The sequence below is a fragment of the Cynoglossus semilaevis genome, chromosome 6 (assembly GCF_000523025.1).
Source record: "Cynoglossus semilaevis isolate Cse_v1.0 chromosome 6, Cse_v1.0, whole genome shotgun sequence".
Classification (NCBI taxonomy): domain Eukaryota; kingdom Metazoa; phylum Chordata; class Actinopteri; order Pleuronectiformes; family Cynoglossidae; genus Cynoglossus; species Cynoglossus semilaevis.
The window spans coordinates 6,332,958-6,353,710 of NC_024312.1; the positions used below are offsets into that span (position 1 = coordinate 6,332,958).

Below are 20,753 nucleotides of genomic sequence, written 5' to 3' on the forward strand. Positions count from 1 at the left end.
CCCCCCACCCCCGTCTCTGCAGAGGTGATGTCGGAGGATGGAGGTGAGGCTCAGGGTCACCTGTCACTCTTCCTCATCCTTCTTTTTCACACCTCTTCATCTTAAACCACGTTCACACCACGGTGCTCAGCGACTCCCACTCATGATGACTCTCGTCAAATGACAACAGGACTAAACAGCCACAGGCTGACATGCCGATTGCCGATCACACTCGGGGTGTAAACACCTTAACCTGAGTCCACTTTGACAATTGCTGCTCCCTCCTCCTCCTCCTCTTCCTCCTCCTCTTCCTCTTCCTCCACCCTGGAGATGCTCTGACAGCAGCCACGCCTTCAATATGCTCGCTTCATTTAGCAGCAACAATGTGTCTGAAGCTGGACAAGCTGTCGCCTCGCTCCCCGCTCCGTCGTGTGAGACCAAGCATGAACTGGCATCCGAGTGGATGTAGTGGCACAGCAACGAGAGGGAGAGACTCAGCTTCCTGCCAATTTACTGCCAACTTGTCATAATCTGATCAAAGTGTGTAAAAGGAGACCAGATATATTAAATGGATAATTAGTTTAATTCAATAAAATAAATGCTGCAACTTGAACCGTCGTAGACACAGAACTTGATCAACAGTTTGATCGGGTATCGATTATCGGTTATGCTAACATCCAGTCCTGGTACTCACACATTAGATACATTAGATTTATTCAGGCTATTGAAATTCTGTTACATCAAGCTATGCAGAAGTTACAGACTTTAATTTTAATTATATTTTTAATCAGAGTTGCTCAACAAACGAAGGTAGTCATCAGATTAGTTGAACCTTTTAAGAGAGTAAATATAAAACATCTGGAGATATTTACACTTTGCAATAAAGTCAACATCACAAAATAATAATAATAATCAACAGATGTCTTTAATATAAGACCAACAGTATTAACAGTATTTTTTTGCTATTTGAGCTAAAAAGGTCAAACACTGTAAACCTGTAACTCTTTACATACTACTTTGTTCTAATATCCTATTGTCACAATAGCATATATGTATATATGTGTATTATATATGTTTATGTATATATATGTGTATGTATATACAGTATATATATATATATATATATATAGCATTAGCCTAATATATAAATATATGTGTATATATATGTGTATATATATACAGTATATATATATGAATATATATATATACACATATATTTATATATTTGTATAATGCTATATATATATATATATATATATAGCATTATACAAATATATAAATATATGTGTATATATATATATATTCAGATATATATGTATATATATATATATGTATATGTATATATATATATATATATATATAGCATTAGCCTAATATATAAATATATGTGTATATATGTGTGTATATATATATATATATATATATTTCTTAGTTCATTAGTTTTGACAGTGGGCTGGATGTCCAGCAGGACCAGTCCGGTGTCCTCTACTCACCTGCCGCTCCTTCTTCCTCGTCACATTTTAATTTTCGGTTCTGTAATATCCAGCCAGGATCTGGGCGAAGTCGTTTGGTAGGCGAGGTACTGCGGTCAGGGGCCGGACCAGCGAAGGCTTTTATGAGAACGACTCATTAACAGACAACCTCCTCGCTTCTTCCCTCCGGGCGACTGCGAGTGCCGTTTAGAGAGGCTGCTTTTCTCTTTCAGTCGCACAGAAAAAGCCCAGAAAGTCAAGGCTGGTCGCTCCGGGTCCTGATTGCATTTTTCTCCTTTTTTGCAAGAGTGCCTATTCAGAGGAAGGCAATGAAAGCTTTACAAACATTAATGAAGCCCTCAGCGAGCTGTGTTTTTTTTTTTTTTTTCTTTATTTGTGGACTTTCCTCCTTCTGGCAGCAGGAGACGTAGAGAAGGAAGAGGAGCGTGAGCAGGCTCTTCTGTTTGATTGGTTGACTCTGGGGTCAGCCTGAAGAGTTTGGCTGCTCCATCACTTAGTTTGGTAAAAGCAAGCAGTCAAACTCTGCTGAGTGGGAAAGAGATTTACAACAGAAAAAGAGTCTTGTCTGATTCCCAAGGCTGTACATGTGATTTGTCTCTTTATTTCCTTGACACTTTTCTGTTCAAAAAAAGTTTAGTGATACAGTCCCTGGGCTTTATATGTATATATATATATATATATATATATATATATACATATATATACATATATACACACACAGTGGTCCCTAGTCTGTCGCAGGTGTTACGTTTCAAGGCTGTCTGTGATGGTGAAAAACTGCAGAGACACGATAGTTATTATATTATTAACGTATATACATACAAAATGTTTTTTAATTTATTTGTTCACTTTTTTTTACAGTTACAGTTTTTTTGGCTTAGGCTCACAAAAATAATGAAAATATTGGAACTATTGGAACATTTTTTTATATGCTGCAAAAACCTGCGATAGAGCAGAAAATCTGCAATACATTTAAAATATTTAAAACCTGCGATGCACTTTTTTTTTTTGGGAAGATAAGACCCAAAACCAAATCACTTCTGTCTGCATGAAATTTTCTTCTAAAATACATTCACGAGTTCATTCCATTGTCACAGAATTCCCAATTCTGCACCTTTAGAGCTTCTACACTTACGTCATGTTTCACTGTGGGGATAGTGTTCTTTAGGTTGTAAGTCTCTCCTAGTGGTGGTTAAAGAGTTCTGTGTGTGTTTCACCTGACCCACCGATGATCGGTCAATAAACTGAAAAATGGTCTGGTACTTTTGTAGTTTTGTGATGTTCACTGCTTCAGAGGATCACTAATGTTCCAACAACACACCTTTTTGTGTCCTGTGCCTCCAGACCTGATGGGATGGGTACGGTCACAGCTGAGGAGAAGGAGGAGTTCGAGGCCATCAGGAGTCGACTCATGGCTCTGCTGGAGTACCAGATCACACATTTCAGGTAGGATGGTTTTTTTTTCCATTTGTTACATTCTAAAAAAAACAAGAGAGTCTAATTCATTCACGCCAAGAAAAATTGAACTGTCATGGAGCTTTGGTTCCTGAAGGCTGTTCGTGAACTGAAAAGTGTCAACTTTTCCACTTCTTCTACTGTCTGAGGTCTTTTCTTGGTGATCACAGTCACTCCTTTGACCTTAGCTTCTTTCATTCCTTCCTTCTTCTTAATGATGCTAAAAATCCACCACTTTGTTAAAACCAAACTGTAAAGACAGATCTGAAACTCCAGCTCCATTCTATAATCTTTCTTCACTTCTATTGTTGTTCTCACTGTTTTTCATTTCCACAGTGATTTATGAAATCAAAAAAAAAGGAGTAATAACACAGCTCAAGAAATACCGTCAAAACCAGACAACAGTTCTTAGCGACTTAGGATTGACATCACACCCTGTGTCTGTGTGGTAATGTTGGTTTGTTCAGTAACCAAGTTATGGTACCAAAACTGGGGCATTTTAATTGTAATGAATTCATATTAGGGATCATTATTGTTATCCATTAAATGTTATTTGAAATGCAGCTCTGGTATGGAGTGGAGATGTGTGGGGGTCTGGGCGTGTTTCAGCATAATAGACCCTGGACATGTGTTGACTGCGGCTGCTGAGACCTCCCTGCATCTGCGTGCTGCTATTCAGCGCCGCCGCCGCGCCACCGCCTTGTGAACACATTGTGAGCGCGGTGTGAAAGCAACAGCCCCAAGACCTTGAGCAACACTTGTCTGAATGGACCTGTGCCATTAAGTGTCCTAAAGCCCCGGTTCTTGAAACCCTTCTCACTCGACAGGGGCCCTCCATCTGGACCAGAGTGTGGAGGAGGGGCCACTCAGGGGCCAGAAGAGTGTAGCAGCAGGGGTTCGGGTGTGAGGGGGTGGGGGGGCAATCAACAGGAATCATTACAACTCACCTCAACAAGAGGCTAATGCTGGTAAACAATGTGCAGCACAATGGTGGGATTATGCTAATGTCAAGGACATTAGCACGACAAGGTATATTTCCTGCTTGTTTGGATTAAAGCTGATCTCAGGCATTTAGGATTTGTATATTTCCTGCTTGTTTGGATTAAAGTTGATCTCAGGCATTTAGGATTCATTTAGGATTCATTTAGGATTACGTTAAATAAAGTAGGAAAAACCCTTGTCCTTTCACAGGCCTGACCGTCCCACCAAACATAAACCTCTTATGGCGGGGTTTCCATAAAAAGAATGCTCACTCTTATAATTACGCAATATAATTTCACGTGCCAATAATGCCAATAATGAAACAAGATTTGTCATTTCTAAAAAACCTGTTTCTTCACTGTGGGTTTTTGGTTTCATCCACTCTGTTTCCAATTCTCCTTTTTACCCTTTCAACATCAAAACAATGGCTATGAGGATGAAAAATTAATGTAAATTCCCACGTTTGGTAACATCACTGAGATGTTTTATTTCTTTCATAAACGTTATATCATTAACTTGAAATAATATTTTGTTTGCATCAGTTACACAAACTCCTTTTGAGTGTAGACAGTTCACACTTATGTCCCTGATGAAGAGACCAATGATGACGTCCGTCTCAAGGACTTGGCAGCTGTTGTTGCAGGTTTTTCCAGTTACTCAGTTGTTCTGCAGTAGAAGTCAGTCCATGTCTGCACAGAATGTACAAAGAGTCGACGGGGTAAATGTCAGGGGGAAGAATCCCCCGGTAAAAGAATAAAGCCATGACGTGGAGAGTGTGTAGGAAAATAGATTACTGTAGGTCGAAGATCTTCAGGCCAGAGCTCGTCTTAGTGGACCATAGGACAGTGAAGACATGCTCTGTGGTTGGACCTGTTCTTTCAGATCTTGGTGCCTCAAATTTCTGCATGCCACAGTTAATAATAACAATAATAATAAATAAATAAATAGAACAAATGTGCATATTAATACAGTCAGATATCTGCACTAAATAGAACAAATGTGCATATTAATACTGTCAGATTCGAGAAACAATAACCACATTCATCTCTGACTGTTCAGTCCTCGGTCGTCTGCCGTTCAATGAACATCACACACGTAATGTTAGATACCATTTCCATTTAATGTGATTTACTTTATTTTTGATCGAAGGTCATGTGTTTAATGCATGTGTTTTTAATTATTCAGTTGTGGTAGAGATCTAAAGAAAAAATTCAGGAAAACTCATATTTTGTTAACCTTGCCCCGCGGCGAGTGCATTGATTTAAAAAAAAATTAAAAACGCAGCGGCCTCGACACGAGCCTGTGCTTTCTCTACTTATATCACGTCTGTGAAGGAACAAGAACACCTGCCTATAGGTTTTTGTCCAGTAAATGTCTGACCCGCGTGACCACGTGTCTTTGTTTATTAAGTACTGTTCACTTGTCAATTAGCAACGTGAAACCTCCGTGAACCTCCTCGTCTGAGCTCAGATGGAGCTGGAGGTGAGAAAAGCATCCTTCCTCAGTGTAATTAGATGAAAAGGAAGCAGCCATCTGCTGACACTGGCTGCTGTCTTTCTGCTGCCTCCGCCGTCCTTCCTTTTTCTTCGCCTTCACTTCTTTCTCTCTCAGCGCACTTGTCCTTGGGAGATTGTTTCCTAAATGTGACGCCCACCCATGTTTTTTGCATCTGCAGGTACTGCTTTCCGTTCGGACGACCAGATGGGGCCCTGAAGGCGACGCTCTCCCTACAAGAACGGGTAGAAAACACAATTAAATACTCAGTTCCATATACACCCCCCACCTCTCCCCCCCTCTCCCCCTCCTGCATCTCTAACAATACAATAACTTTTCTATGCACAGATGATCAAACTGAAAGTGGAATGTTTAAAGAAAGAAAGACTGTAGAACGCTTTGAAAATGACAGATGTCTGTATTCATCAAACAAGCAGCAAATGAACGTCTTGTTACGTGCGTTTATTTTGCAACTGCTATAAATGATAAAAATAATGACTCACTGAGCCACAATGTGCAAAGTCATTTATAAATCATTTCCTTAAATGTTCAACCATATTAACCCAAAATTAATTTGCATGATGCAATAAATAAACGGTGTATAAGATTGAAGAAGAATTACAAACAAACCTGAACCCTATCACGTCACCGAAAATAAGGAATAGTTGAAAAAAAAAAAAAAAAAGGTGGTGACGGCTCGTGTACAGTAGCGGCCGTTTGAAAGTGTAATATCTTATCTTTCAGGTATTAATGAAAGACATCACCACTCCAGTTCCTCCAGAGGACATGAAGAAACTCATCCAGAGATGCCTGGAAACTGCAGCTCGGCTCAACTACAGTCAGCTCATGGAGTACGCTCAGATCAAAGGTAAGAAATTGAAGGGATTTATTTAGTAAAAAGTAAAAAAAGTTGACGTAATGTCTGCTCATTTTTTCCTTTAGATTTAAAAGAGTAAGTTTTGGTTTTAGGTTTTACAAATGAAGAGATTACATATTTCCTAATTCTGTGGCTAAAACGGTGGTTGATTTAGCTTAGCAGTTAGCTTAGCAGTTAGCTTAGCAGGTGGACTTTGAAACAACAACTTTGATACGATACGATACAACATGATACATGTTGATTGTTAGGACAGCAACCTAAACATCAACGCACCTTAGATGTAGCAGTAATGTGTAAATGTTCACAAAATAGAATAAATTATATCAAAATAGGTAAAAACAAACAACCAACATGACAAAACAGAGAAGGAAAAACCACAGAGTCAACATTATTGACAAAATATGTCACTGCATTACTGCAAAAAAAGTGTTTTGTGGCTGTTGCGTGTTTTTCTGTGCAACAACATGGAACTGTAGTGTTTTTGTTTTTGTTTTTGTTTGTTTTCTTCATCTGAACCTTCAGTGGACGCTCAGGCCGCTGCGGAGAAAAGACTGGAGGACATGATGAGACTGGGAGAGCTGTGCATCGAAGTCCTGCAGCAGAACGACGAGCACCACTCTGAGGTAGGGTGGGAGTGTGTGAGCTTGGTTTTTATTCTCAGTCCTCGTTCATGTGATTTAACAGGGTTTTAATAATTTAAAAAACTGATTTGAACACACCAGAATATCAATGTATACTTTAGGACTGGGCAAGTTAGTTGGTGATTAGTGTTATGCCCTAAAACAATGTTGTAGTTTTATTTGTAACCACTGCAGTAGTAAGTATTTTTAGTCTGAAGTATCACTTAAGTACAGTTTACACAGTCAATGCCATCTAATAACCCTTTGTTTACAGTCGCTCTCTTTACCGACCGCTGTTGAACCTTTCTTCATATTGCAGTGTTTCTAAAACAGAAGTGCGAAAAACACCACTTTATTATCGTACTGTATTTTGCACAAAACGACAATTAATAAAAATAAACCGTGTAATTATTTACATTCTTTGCCCACCACATACTGTCTGTGTAATAATTACAGGTAAATAGTTATTTAGGTTTCATTTTTAGGTGATTTTCTGTAACACTCATTAACACAAAGTTCAGATCAACAAAGTACAACGTCAACATCTGTTTTCTACAGAATCACAGGTTCTTAATGTGAAGTGGAACTTTGCCCTGGACGTTCATTATATTTCAATTTGTTCATCCGTGTAAAACAATATCTAAGTGTTAACATCGGAATATTACCAGTCCAAAGAGTTGCCGTCGTTACAGTCCAGTCATGGACGTGGGAAAACCTGACTTTAACTCTGTTCATATTAAGAAAGTCTCAGAGATCAAGTCAACTCTGCCTGGTTTTCTCTTGAAATGATTGGAAACGCTGAGACTTTCTTACTTTCTTTGTCTTTCTCACAGTTTTTTTTTCCTTTCGCATCAAACTCTGTGGCTTGTTGCTTTTACTTTTGCTAAATGTCACAAGTCACCTGATCATTTCATTAACATTTTTGATCACTTCTTCGCAGCACTGTCCATTTTCCTTCTTCTCCGACCATGTTCGTGCTAAAGTGGCAGATGACACGGCAAGTGGCAGTGCCGTATTAACGTCTGCAGCGGGAGGCACCATGAAAACAACGCCCACGCCACATATGCAGGCGGCGTTTTACGCACGGCGGTGTAAAACTGATCAATCATAGGTGTTGAGACGTGGCGCTTTGATTGGCCCTAAGTGGCAACGTGGCGTTCAGGCATCTGTTTCTGAGCTATTAATAAGACGCTGCGCTCTGCCGCTGCCATGGCGACTGGTGGAACCCTGCTCCGAGCTTCAGATGTCACGTTAACTACAAATTAGAAGCTTTTTATTTTTGCCAGAGGACGGCTACAAGCTGTCGCAACGCAAATTTAGAGATGAATCTTAATTGTTTACTCGCTCGCTGTCAGCTTCAGTCGCACGCTGGCCGTGTTTCCAGTTGTCGTCGTTCAGTTTTTAGTCAGATTATCATCATATCGTTGTCGAAGTGACAAGCTGTTTCAGGCACTTTTGAAATTTAGTTTTTAATTTACTTGAAATACCACATTTTCCCCCTTCAACTGAACATCTGAAGTACAAGGGCTGAAAAAAGACGTAGTAAGTAAAAGATCTCAGAGCAGTTGTCGGACCAGAAGTACAAGGGCTGAAAAAAGACGTAGGCCAGAAACAGGAGAAGGCAGGCAGAAGTAAAAGATCTCAGAGCAGTCGTCGGACCTGATGATGATGATGATGGTGATGATGATGATGGTGATGATGATGGTGGTGGTGTTCAGTGTTTCTTTTATAAAATAATTATTCGGAGCTAATAGAGCAGGTAAATATTCTCTTTAGGTTTGCCAAAGAATTGGGTTTGCAAACATCTGTCTCACACCAACCAACTTCATGTCCTCCTTCAAAACATCCATCAATCCTCTCTGAGATCCTCTTTTCCTGTTTGTCCAGTTTCGCCGCTCTCTTCATCACCACGTGTCTCCGATCACGCCATTTTGAATCGTTTCCGTCCTATTCACTCCCAAAAAGATCTCAACTGTATCGCAATTTATTATTAGGCAATTAAAGCTTCTTAAGCTCCCACAGAGCCACACAAAATAAAAAGATAAATGTCCCCTAAATTTTGGTTCTTTTAGAAAATCCCTGCAAACAGCTTAAAAGTAAAACACGTCAAATTAATATTTGATTTTCCTCTTTTCTTGTCTCTTCTTATTCTGCTGTTGGAAGGGGAGAGAGGTAAGTTTTCTCTGTGAATATTTCCGTCGTCTTTTGCCCTCATTTGTGTATTTTTTGGCCGATTGTTGATTTATTAGTTCACAGTTGACTGTCTGTGAAGATGTACTGCTGTTTCATAAACACAGTCATCTGCAGAGTCGTCTGTTCTCACGTGTCTGTCCACATACAGAACTGTCCTGTATTTACAGCTAACATTTTAAGATTTGTTGCATTTTCATTCAAAACAATCACATACTATAAAAATAGTGAATAGTGAAGTGAACATAATTGTTTGTTAACAAAAAAGTCATTATACAGAGTAATGTCCTTGGGAAACTACCACTGCTGATGTGATCAACAGTTACTGTATGCAGAGATTAAATGGAGAGTAAATATATGCTGTAAATACAGTCTATCTCTACAGCATATATTTGCAGCATAAAGATCAGCATTGTGTTCTAGTGAATGCCCATTGACAATATATGAATTTCTATTGAAAAAATAGGCTGTTTACATGTCGTACAGTGATAACTTGTAGATGTGATAACAAGTTTTTTTTAACACATTTGCTTCAGGGGAAGAAGCAAAATAAAAAGTGATAAACGGAGGCTTCTGTGTAGCCTCACATCAACACGTTGTCTGCCGACTGAATATAGAATGTAAATTATCCGACTCGTCTTGTTAATTTCTCCTTGAATATACAATTATTTCGCTGCTCTCCTTTAAAGCCCAAGTTCACTATGGCGGTAAATAATGAACACAAAGAGAAAGAAAAAATGAGTCAGACAGAAATAATGAGGTGTTCAGTGTGCAGGTCAGGATCCTGTAGTTCACAGGAATAGACATCTTTACCTGACCCTGCCTCGTTCAGACTGTGTTTATATTTTACTAAATTGTTTTTCTGGTTAAGTCATGCTGACACATGTAATTGCTTTGCAAAATAAGTTAAAGCAGAGAGTTGTTTTGAAATTAAATGTAAATGTGCCTGCTGGTTTTTTTTTTTTTTAAAGACTGTTGTCAGTTGGAAATGACCACGGCAGATTGTAAAACATAATGTCGATCTGTCAGCAACCAAAATGATAATAATAGCACACCAAAGTGGTTGGGAGTTGATGTTCTGCATTAATTTGGTTCTGTTTTGACCAGTGAACGTGACGCGTTACTGAAAGCAGCACAGATGAATTATGCAGATAATTGACGTAGTACCTCAACATTAGAGGGAGATCAGCAGAGGTCAGAGGTCAGAGGGAGCGTATTGTCATCTCTGCTCAACAATATTCACCTCCAACGTTCAATCAATGAAGACAACCTTTATGACCAAGCAATTGATGACGGAATTGTTGAATATGTCCTTGGTTTTTTATAATAGTATGTCAATGTCTATGCGGATGACACTCTTCTTTACGTGCAAGGAGACAGTTGCATTTTGATTGATGAATGGCTTCTCCACTGTGTTTCCTCTGCCTTCTGTGACCCTTTCATGACTTTTTCTCTTCTTTTTTTTTTGTCCCTTTCATATTCTTTTTTTGCTTCCTTGAGAATTTTTCCTCACCACTACAATACTTCGTCTAAAAAGAGTTTCTTTTGTTATCGTTTTATTAGACTCAGAGTGGCATAATAGAAAAATGCTCTGCGAGAATTTTCAAAGACATTTTCTTCAAACAGAGGACGTGACCCCAAAGATTGATTTTGGTGATGATCAGGATGTTTTGACATAACAGAGCTCTACACTTCTGTAGTACATTTTTGTAGTAATTTTTCCCACACTTTTTCAAAATTCCCTATAGTAATACTAACTCAATTTTCTATTGGTCCAGTTAAGGTGGAGCCAGTGTTCTAGTGGCTAGAAGGGTTTGCTTGTCATCGAAGGATTGCTGGTGTCATGAGCTAGTACTCACACCTCTTTTGGAAAGACTGAGAGTACACACACACTTTTTTGTCATTTCTTTTGTGCATGTCCAGTGTTAATCACTGTAGGGTTCCACAGGAACGTTAATGTCATTTGTCTGTCATTTTGTCCCTGTTCTGTTGATTGCTTTTGTCTTTATTATTCTTCAACTAAAGTCTTTTACGTTAAATCTCCTTACCGTCACACTTTTATTTTGGCGGCAGCTGCCCGACTTTACAAACAGCCGTTAGAGAAACAGACCAATGACCAATCTCACTCTTTACGTTAAATCTCCTTACCGTCACACGTCACACTTTTATTTTGTTTTTCTTCAAAGAAGAACAGAGAAGTGGTCCTTTGAGTTCAGATCTCTTTTCTTTAGGATCACAACTCACATCCATAGCAGCATTGCGCACAGACATAGCCCTCAGCGCGTCAGCGTGTGACTCATGGCCAGTTGCACTTTTCACTCAGAGGTCTATTCAATAGTGGTCACCTGAGAAAGATGACCCCTGGCTGCTGAAGGACGCTCTCTAAACTAACGATGTGAGCACTGGTGAATCAGCAGGTGCTTCTCTGAAGCTCTCATTGGCCAACAAGTCCAACCCATGCTCTCCTCATGCTTTTAGTTGCATGGCATGCTCAGAATATCAACACAAATGTAGTGCAACATGGACCTCTATCTAATATGACTCTGTATTGCATGTTTAGCTTGGTTTTATGGCTAATCAGTCTCAGTAGTCACAGTTACATATTAATATAAAGGTCATAGTGTCAGCTTTATATTTAATCCAATTCTGGAAATAAACAAAAAAGTTTGTAAATGTGAAACGACATGTATTTGAGATTTGATTCACAGCTTTACAGACAATTGGACAGAAATAAATAGAAACCTGGTTAGAAAAACTGACCTTTGACATAGGCGCTGCGTTTCTTTTCTTCTCAGGCTTTCTCCTGGTGGCCCGACCTGATGGCGGAACACGCCGAAACCTTTCTGTCGTTGTATAGAGACGACATGGACGCCGCTCTCCAGGTGCAGCCCGTAGACTCCTGGGACAGTTTCCCACTGTTCCAGCTTCTCAACAACTTCCTCAGAACTGATTGTAAGTTTGGGTTTCTCTGATAATTCAACCCTCTCCAGCTGAGGATGCAGGGAGAGCTTCAGACGAAGCTAGTGTCTGGAAATGACTGATGACATTTCCAGACACTGTGTTGTCTGGACTTATGGAACCTGGGAAAATATAAATTGATCCAAAGAAATTGATCCAGCAAGAAATAGTGGGTCTGAAACTATTGAAATACCAGGTCAAACAACCAAGGCCAAACCAGAACAAATGTCAAGCCATTGTAAATGAGCGATGGTCAGAGTTCAGCTTTCAAATCATTTCTTATGGAATATTCTGTCCTTCAGATTTGTTGTTTGGAACACAGCACCCGTCGTCTTGCTGTTTATGTACTGAAGGTGGCAGGCTGATATTTTCCATCACGGATTGATATAAAGTACTCTGGCTGCAACTCAAATGGTGCTCGACAAGAAAAAAGTTCCACATTTTATCTTCCGTATTCCATCCATTTTTACACTAATCGTTTTCATTCCAATCAAATGTTGTATTTTTTAAGTGAGTTGGGGGTATGTAGGAGAGAGGAGGGGGCAAATGAGCCTCATCACATCACAGCACATGGTCTTACTGTGAAGAGCAGTAATTGATACCAGGTGTGGGGGGGGGAGGGGGGCTTGTTAACAGTGGAGGTTAACGTCACCTGGCACGAACAAAGTGAGTAATTAACAGGAGCAGAGGAGGAAACAGCTCAGGCAGGTAGGAGTTCTGTCACACCACTGGTCTGTGTGCCTGTCAGTCGTCCTCCTGTCACGTCAGTTATCATTTTCTGGAGTTGCTCACCATAGAGTGTTAGAGACTTAGAAATCTCTACCTGAAACACACTCTGAATTTGGAACGGAGTAACAATTCAAAAGTCCAATAAGAAACATTCTGAGAGTTTAACTGATAAGGTTGATCATTTTTTAACAAATTACAATCGTGTTTATTTTATCTACAGAAGCAGTTTTTTCTAAATGTGATAGTTTGGGCACGGGTCTTTTTTTCTGTTTATTTCAAAGGTCTAAAAACTGTAGGAACATTTCGTCTGTTCCTTCGGCTGCAGAAGTTCTTGCCTTAATTATTGTACATTTCATCTCACGTCGTCAGGTGCTTACATATATGAACAGAAATTCTCTTGGCTCTCATCCTTGGGAAAAAAATGTTTTGTTTTTGTTTTTTGGACTTGGTCGCCCACTTGTTGCTTTTCTGTTTTTTTCAGTGTCTGAAGGTCCCGCTGATGTGGAGGCAGATCTATAAATCTAACGTCTGTATCGCTCAGGTTTACTTCAAAAACATCACAGTTTTCTTCTCCAGAAAAACTGTGTCTCAAAGTAAAAACATTTTTGCTTTGATTGACGGAGAATTATCTCAGCTTGATGCTTCTTTGTGTTGAGCCCTCTGTCGTCTCGCAAGCTTTGTCTCGGCGCCAGCGTGAAATTGGCAAGACGTGGGGCGTTATTTAACGTGGCCGATGCCAAAATACCTCCAATACAGTAACAGACAGGCAGGCAGAATGACAGCCCAAGGGCAGTGTTGGAAAGAAGAATCTCTCTTTCAGTATGTGAAGAAGACACAAATCTTTGTTTTTGTGGCTCATATTTTTATATTTTTTCCTAATTACCATCCTGTGTTAATATTGTAATTACTCCAAGTGTCACAACATTAGCTGACTTGAATTGGAGCGTAATGAGGCATGAGACGGCGCCGAAAAAACGAGCTAGATCTTAGTTTTGACTATTTACGCAAATGAGGTCTTCCCTCTTTGTTAATTACATCTTAAGTGAGAGCGAGATGAATTGAATCCAGTCTGAAACTTGGGTGGCAAAATTTACTGAAAAAATCTCTGAAGAACAACAAAGTTTATTCACAAGTTCCTCTTCCCGAACCATCATTTCAAACAACAACTTTTCTTTGTGTTCACTCCAAATTTCATCTTTCATCTTTTTCTTTTTTTTAAATCAACAAACCTTTGTGGCAACTATTGGCCGTGAGACTCTGCTAGGACTCGCTTCAAGTCTATTATCACTCAGTTGTTTTGTGGATTATTTTAAATGCTCACTTGATTGTCAGCGTGAGAAGGAGAGCAGTTGCGAGGGAGATGGGCTTGGCTCTCCGGAGGGCAAAAAAGGCTAGTGTTAATCATGACAGAGCCGAGCGAGAGGAATTAAAACTAATGAAGTCCTGGGAGACCGGCAGCCTGCTTGCTTCGCACAACACTCACTATTTATAGAAGGAGTCACTTTGTGTGCAAGTCCATGAGCCTTTGCCTTATTTCATTATAGTCTCAATTAACGTTTTGCTGAGTAGTTAATGGTTTGAGTCCCTCGTTTTTTGGTCTGACTGCACCATAATACGATGTCCATTTGGATGGATGGATGGATAGATAGATAGATAGTGGACAGTTACTAGACATCTAGTAACTGTCCATTGGTTGGACAAACCTATATCGTGTTGGCTGAAGGCAGGTTGTCTGTATTTTTTAAGGAGGAATGAAGAGACAGGAAACCCAAAGAACACAGTCCCACTCAGAGAAACACAAAGGTGGGAGTATACGTTGTTATTGAGATGTTTTGAAACCTGGAAATCCCTCAAGGCCGGAGGAAACCACAGTGAGGGAGGATTTAAGAAGATTTCAGGAGGACACCAGGGGCAGTGAGCAGCCACTTCTCACTGTTGATTGATGAGTTGTCCTCCAACAACACGACACCAACCTGACACACATGTTTAAACTAATGTAATGTCTCCACAGAGGCCAAAGGAAATGGCAACTGACTGGTGAACTGAAGAAAAAAAAAATGACAGATGCTGATGCAGATCATTACCAATACCATTATTAATTCAATTCCTTTTCACATTCTCACAGGGTTATGAAATATTATTCCCATTGTTGTGAAGAAGCTTGAAAAGTTCTTTGGGTTTGAAGTCTCCGTCTTATGTGAACCATAAGACTGAAGTTTTACAGGTCGAAATATTTCAAAGAAAAAACGTTTTGTCCTCCTGCAAAACCTCCTCCTGTTAAACAGTAAAGAGCTCTCTTTTGATCAACAGGTCACCTGTGTAACGGAACCTTCCACAAACACCTGCAGGACCTCTACGTGCCTCTGGTGGTGCGGTACATCGACCTGATGGAGTCGTCCATTGCACAGTCCATTCACCGCGGCTTCGAGCAGGAAACCTGGCAGTCCGTCAAGTAAGAGTCCAACAGACACGTCTCTCCCTGTTCTTTTACCTTGTAGAAAACTTTGAGGATTTGTTCAGGAAGAGTTTCTTCAGGATGTGAATACACACATTTTATTCATTCAGGCTTTGATTATTGTCCTGACTTCTTCACTTTATCTGAACCTCCTCGTTGCCATTTGTCAGGATTTCTGTAAAAATGTAGACTTTAATTAAAAATTATTGTTTTATAAAACATGATATGAATTGTATAACCGGTGGTATGAGTTGGACTTTAAAATACTGGCCATTTCAGTACAGCAGCATGTAGTATTTTGAGTACATATACTATTATGGGTGTATTTGATTCAACCGTCTCTTGGCCGTGAACTTGACTTCAGCTTCAGTGGTGACTTGACTCGAGACACTGACTTTCTTTGTCTTTTCTATGTTACCTTTACATGCGTGGGATCGCGGCGGCTTAACAAATGTAACTGAGACAATAACACATGAGGACGTGAAACAAGAGTAGCTCAGAGCAGGACAACGCTGGATAAAAAGAGGCAGAAGTAAATACACGAACACACAGAGCAAGGACAAGCTGCAGCCACCGACAATGGCCTGAAATGTGCTCTATAACAAACAGCAGCCGCCAATGAAAGTAAACACGACAAAAACTAGCGAAGCATTGACTTTCCTGTCTTTTATTGCTGCTTGATATTTAGTCCTTCGTCCGTCCCTGCAGGAACCCTCGAGTGGCTACTGTTGTGGGCTCTTTTTTCTCTTGTGTTTGCACCTGTGCTCAGTTTCTCTTTCTCATTTTCCTCTTGTATTCTTCCCACTTTCTCTTTTACGCCTTCAACGATCGACTCCACTGCTGTCAGATCCTTAACAAACAATCTAGCCAACGTTCCTCTCCCCAAAGTCCCCAGCCTCCCTTTGACTCTGCCAAACATGCCCAGTTTCTCAGCACCTGCCTGGATGGGACCACTGTGTGACAACAAGTATGTACGGAGTGAGGGTGGGAACGTCACAGTGGAGAAATCAGTCAGTTAGACGTGAACGCTTTCCTGCTCGTTTGTTTGTTTTAATCCTCAGTAAAGAAGAAAAAGACCAGACCAGTGTTTGATGATCTAATAATTCAACCTGTTTTGGGTAGAAGACGTAAAAAATTCCAATGTATCACAGGTCAGAGGACAATGTTGATTAACATCACTGTCCCTGCAGCTTTGTTCGCCCCCTATTGGACAGTCTGACTGTCTGTTACATCTGACAGTCAAGATCATAATTTGTGAAACTGATTTGACTTTTTATGACTTTATAGATGAACGGAAACCTTAGACTCAAGAAAGACTTTAGAAAAGAATCTGACGTCTCAGCCATGCAGGTCTGGGCTTTTTTTTTTTTTTTTTTGAAGGTCAGAAGTTTGTTTTTCGATAGCATAGCGTGGACCGTGTTTCATCCTTTTTGGTCATTCCGTCATACTGTACATGTTCATGCTTCTCAAAGTCGCTATTAATCCCATCATCAGCATCAACATGTCTCTGAAGTTGACAGTTGTTTGCATGAATCCAACGTTTCCAACTATAAACTGCTGTCTGTTCATCGGTTTGTGTCACGCCGTGCGTGATTGCTTCTGACTTGCGTTCTCCATGATCATTGTGTGCTGTGCAGTGGACATGTCATAGTGACAACCTGTGAGTAACACATTTGACCAAATTTTGTGTTACAGCTTTCAAGGAGTTAACCTGCCGGAAGTCTTGTAAGTTTAGAGAAAAAACACTTGTCTTTTTTAACGTTAGAAGGTTTTTTCTTTATAAACCAAATTCCCGAAATTTCTGCAACAAAATCCAACAAGGTTACATTTCCCACCAGAGAGATTTACTTCAAGTGTCTTTAAAAAAAGGAAATCATTCATTCTTTTGTTTCTGATTATGTTAATGATAACAAGTAAGCAGTGAAAGGTACAAGTGAGTTTGTTGTTAGAACCGAGTAAAAAAAAATTACAAGCCAAAGTTAAACCTAAGTCACTGTTTAAAAATCAACTTCGTTCTTTTCTCCTTTTCTCTGTGTGCAATCAGTTGATTAACCAATTACAACGACACATTTCAGTCCGTTTGAATTGATATTTCAGGAACAAATCCTTTGTTGTCTTGTGAGTGATTGATGATTGATGACGCTAAGTTATGACAACTAGATATTAGTATAACATTTATTTAAGTAGGGTTTTTGCAGTATTTAAAAAATAATAATTTCCAAGATTTTCATTATTTTCGTGATAAAATTAGCACTTTTTCTAACCTATGAAGAAAAACATTAAAAAAAAAAAAAGTAAAAGAAATCAATTAAAAGACATTTTGTAACAAGCATACAGGGGATTAAAAGAAATAACCTTTACGTATGGGCAAATGAGATTTGTAAAAGTTTCGTTAAGTTTTTGTCATATTTGACGCTCAACGATGTCTCCCAAAGGTCAGTAAGGGGTTAATATATACGTAAATAATATAATAACTATCTTGTCTCTACTTTGCTGTTTTTCTTATCATTTATCGCGGGCGGTCTTGGAACGTAACACCCGCCGTAGACGAGGGACCGTCTTATGTAAATGTAACTCAGCAGTCAGTCATCCACACATGAGGCCTGACATCAGGTCGACCGCTCGCTCTGTCACAGATTGACGTTAGTGGTTTTATTTGACGCTCTCTGATTTTTACAGTGACTGTACAGACAGAACTGTCCGTGTCCACAGGGAGGGAGGTGGGACGGCTGTCTCTGGAGACTAAACGAGGGGTGTGTTTCTTTAAAGGGCTCCTCGGTTTAACTCCCCCTTCTTTTCCCACAACACAAACCACACTGGTTCTCTGCCTCACTTCACTTGGCCCTCCGCAATCTAATAAAAAAAAAAGGAAGATAGAAAAAAAAAAAAAAAAAAAGCTGGCACTTCATTAGCGAGCACAGACGGGAGAGTGGGATCGTCCCGTCCCCCTGGGGAGCAGGGCGGAGCGCGCTCAGAGAAGAGCACCACTAATTAGACATGAGGGGGATTGCCACCGAGCATTTAATTGCACTGTGGACTCAGCCCAGAGCATTTATTCCTGAGCGCCACTTCTTAAGGTAACAGTCTTTTAAAGGCGAAGTGAGAAAAGTGAGGGAGTGAGTTGTGCTTCTTCTAAAGCCTCTCACCCACTCCTCTTCCTCCCCTCCCTCACCCCCATCCTCCCGTGACTGCCATTCTAGTCGGGGTGCTGTACACTTGAAAGTCGTGGCAGTAAGCGTTACCATGTGTTGCTGTGTAACCTGTGCGCAGGGGAGAAGGGGAACAGACGTCCATCTGTCTCGTCTCAGCCCACTGCTGTCTTAATGGAATTAAAGTAGGCTCCTCAACTGTCAGAACCTGTTGAAGAACAACTGCAGAACCTAGAAAAGTCTATAAGATCGTCCGACTTATAGAAATCTGGCTGTTGAAAAAACGAAAAAGTCGTCCGACTTATAGAAATCTGGCTGTTAAAAAACGAAAAAGTAGACTAGAGTCGAGACCCCAGTCATATTTGAGAACGAAATCACAGAAAAGTCCAGCTTAATCAAAGACTTTTCCAGTTTCAACTGGATTGGGAAGATGTCCCAGGTCTCCTCTTACATGGTGGCGCTGTCTGACTTTTTCTTTTTAAGACGTAGCAGACCTTCTAGTCCAATGTTTCCCAAACTTTATTTTCTGGGGAACCATATTTTCACAAGTCACAAACCTTCACGACCCGAGTCAATAGATATTACCCTTCACGACCCGAGTCAATAGACATTACTTTGGGAAACTCCTGGGAAACATGATGTGAGACGACCCAAAAAAAATCTTTTTTTGGGAAACAATATTGTAGTCAACTCTCCTCGATGAGAGACGACCCAAAAAAAATCTCTTTTTGGGAATCAATGTTGGAGTCAACTCTCCTCGTGTTCCGTTGCGGCTGAGGTTCTGACAACAGCAGCAAGTACCGTTTTAGGATTCACCCAGGTCCAAAATACTGTTCAAAACTACACTGTTTACTTCCTGCAGCAACGGTTCGGCCACATCAGAGGACTTGTTCTGGAAGCTGGACGCTCTGCAGATGTTTGTGATGGACCTGCACTGGCCCGAGCCAGAGTTTGCCAAACATCTGGAGCAGAGACTCAAACTGATGGCCAGTGACATGATGGAGGCCTGCGTTAAAAGGTCAGACCGCGGTGGTCACCACAGTGACCAGTCCAGATCCTACGTCTGTCAGTGTCTCTGCTCACTGAGTACAAAGTCTCTTCTGTGTCTTGTGTTTTGTCTTAGAACCAAATCGGCTTTTGACAACAAAATGCAGAAATCCTGTAAGTCCACAGAGTTCCGGGTTCCTCTGTCGGTCTGCACCATGTTTAACGTTCTGATGGACGCTAAGAAGCAGTGCTCCAAGCTGTGCGTGCTGGACACTGGTCAGGAGGTGAGCTCACGGTCACATGACCAATTACACAACTTTACACTGATGACTGATTGTCCGGCAATTTTAATTGTTGGTTTGGAAAATCTCCGTCTGTATCAAGCCTGTCCTCTAAGGTTTCTGTCGTAGGTGTCAAACTCAGGCCCGTGGCCCAAATCTGGCCCCTGGTGTATTGAGATCATATCAAATGTGTATTAGAGTTGGCCTGCCATTAAATAGCCCCTAAATACTGGCAGGTTTGTAGTACTTTTGGTTGTTCTACGGAAGGCTAGAGATTGAGAGAAACATAATAACAAACAAACACCACTGATGTGTGTCTTATTTCAAATTAAATTTCTCATGTGTTTATAATATTATCCGACCCCGGACAAGCGGACGATGATGGATGGATGGATGGATAATATTAAGCTTTGGTTGTTCCAGATTAGAGTTTGTTTCCAAATGAAAAAAAATCAACATTACAGATCTGGAGAGAAGGGAAAACATGCACAATTCCAGTCAATTTTTCAATAAATATTAAGTTTGGCCCGCTGTGAATTTGAGTTTGACACCCCTGCCCTTAGTGCTTGTAGATGTAAAACTTAAGGACAATAAATAAATAAGAAACCCTTTCATATTCCATATGACTTATCACAGCGTTCAGTCTGAGTAAAGGTCAGTCGACTCCCAAAGCCGTCTTTTATTCTGCGGCTTCACACGGAACGGGTCAAGTCCGACTGTAAGGTCAGCCACTAAAACCTGCCTGCTTCGCCGCAAACATACAGGTGGAGTTGTGTTCACTTGACGCAGCCAGACACCGCGCTCGCGTTGTTAAATGAATGACCGTGACGCTCGCGTGAGGCAGCAGCCTTGGCTCCGCTGAGAGCGAAACCCTTGGCCGCCAGCAGTCTTATCAGAGAGTTGAGCTCGCTGTTCTCTTAACCTTCAGCTTCCTCTCGTCTCAAGTCTCCACAAGCTGCCGCCGCGAGCGCTCGAAAACACCATCTGTCCATTTATTCGTGGAATAAATGCCTGTAGAGAGAAGAGCGGCGACACCAGACCAACTCCAGGCACAGGAACAGCATCTGCATATGGCCTGGCTCTGCTGCTATATTTAACTGGGGTT

At 40.5% G+C, this 20,753-nt stretch overlaps 1 protein-coding gene across 3 annotated transcripts in view; it reads left to right on the plus strand.

Moving 5' to 3' along the window:
• cadps2 (Ca++-dependent secretion activator 2) overlaps positions 1-20,753 on the plus strand; it is a 104,407-nt gene that overhangs the window by 63,984 nt on the left and 19,670 nt on the right. For 2 of the 3 annotated variants that reach the window (XM_025056111.1, XM_025056112.1), the window contains exons 14-22: positions 2,817-2,918; positions 5,584-5,647; positions 6,147-6,270; positions 6,802-6,902; positions 11,885-12,041; positions 15,087-15,228; positions 16,927-16,956; positions 19,243-19,398; positions 19,504-19,651. In XM_025056111.1, the coding sequence (XP_024911879.1) occupies positions 2,817-2,918; positions 5,584-5,647; positions 6,147-6,270; positions 6,802-6,902; positions 11,885-12,041; positions 15,087-15,228; positions 16,927-16,956; positions 19,243-19,398; positions 19,504-19,651 (1,024 nt within the window). The remainder of the gene's footprint in view (positions 1-2,816; positions 2,919-5,583; positions 5,648-6,146; positions 6,271-6,801; positions 6,903-11,884; positions 12,042-15,086; positions 15,229-16,926; positions 16,957-19,242; positions 19,399-19,503; positions 19,652-20,753) is intronic. The other variant, XM_017033227.2, reaches the window with a different exon arrangement.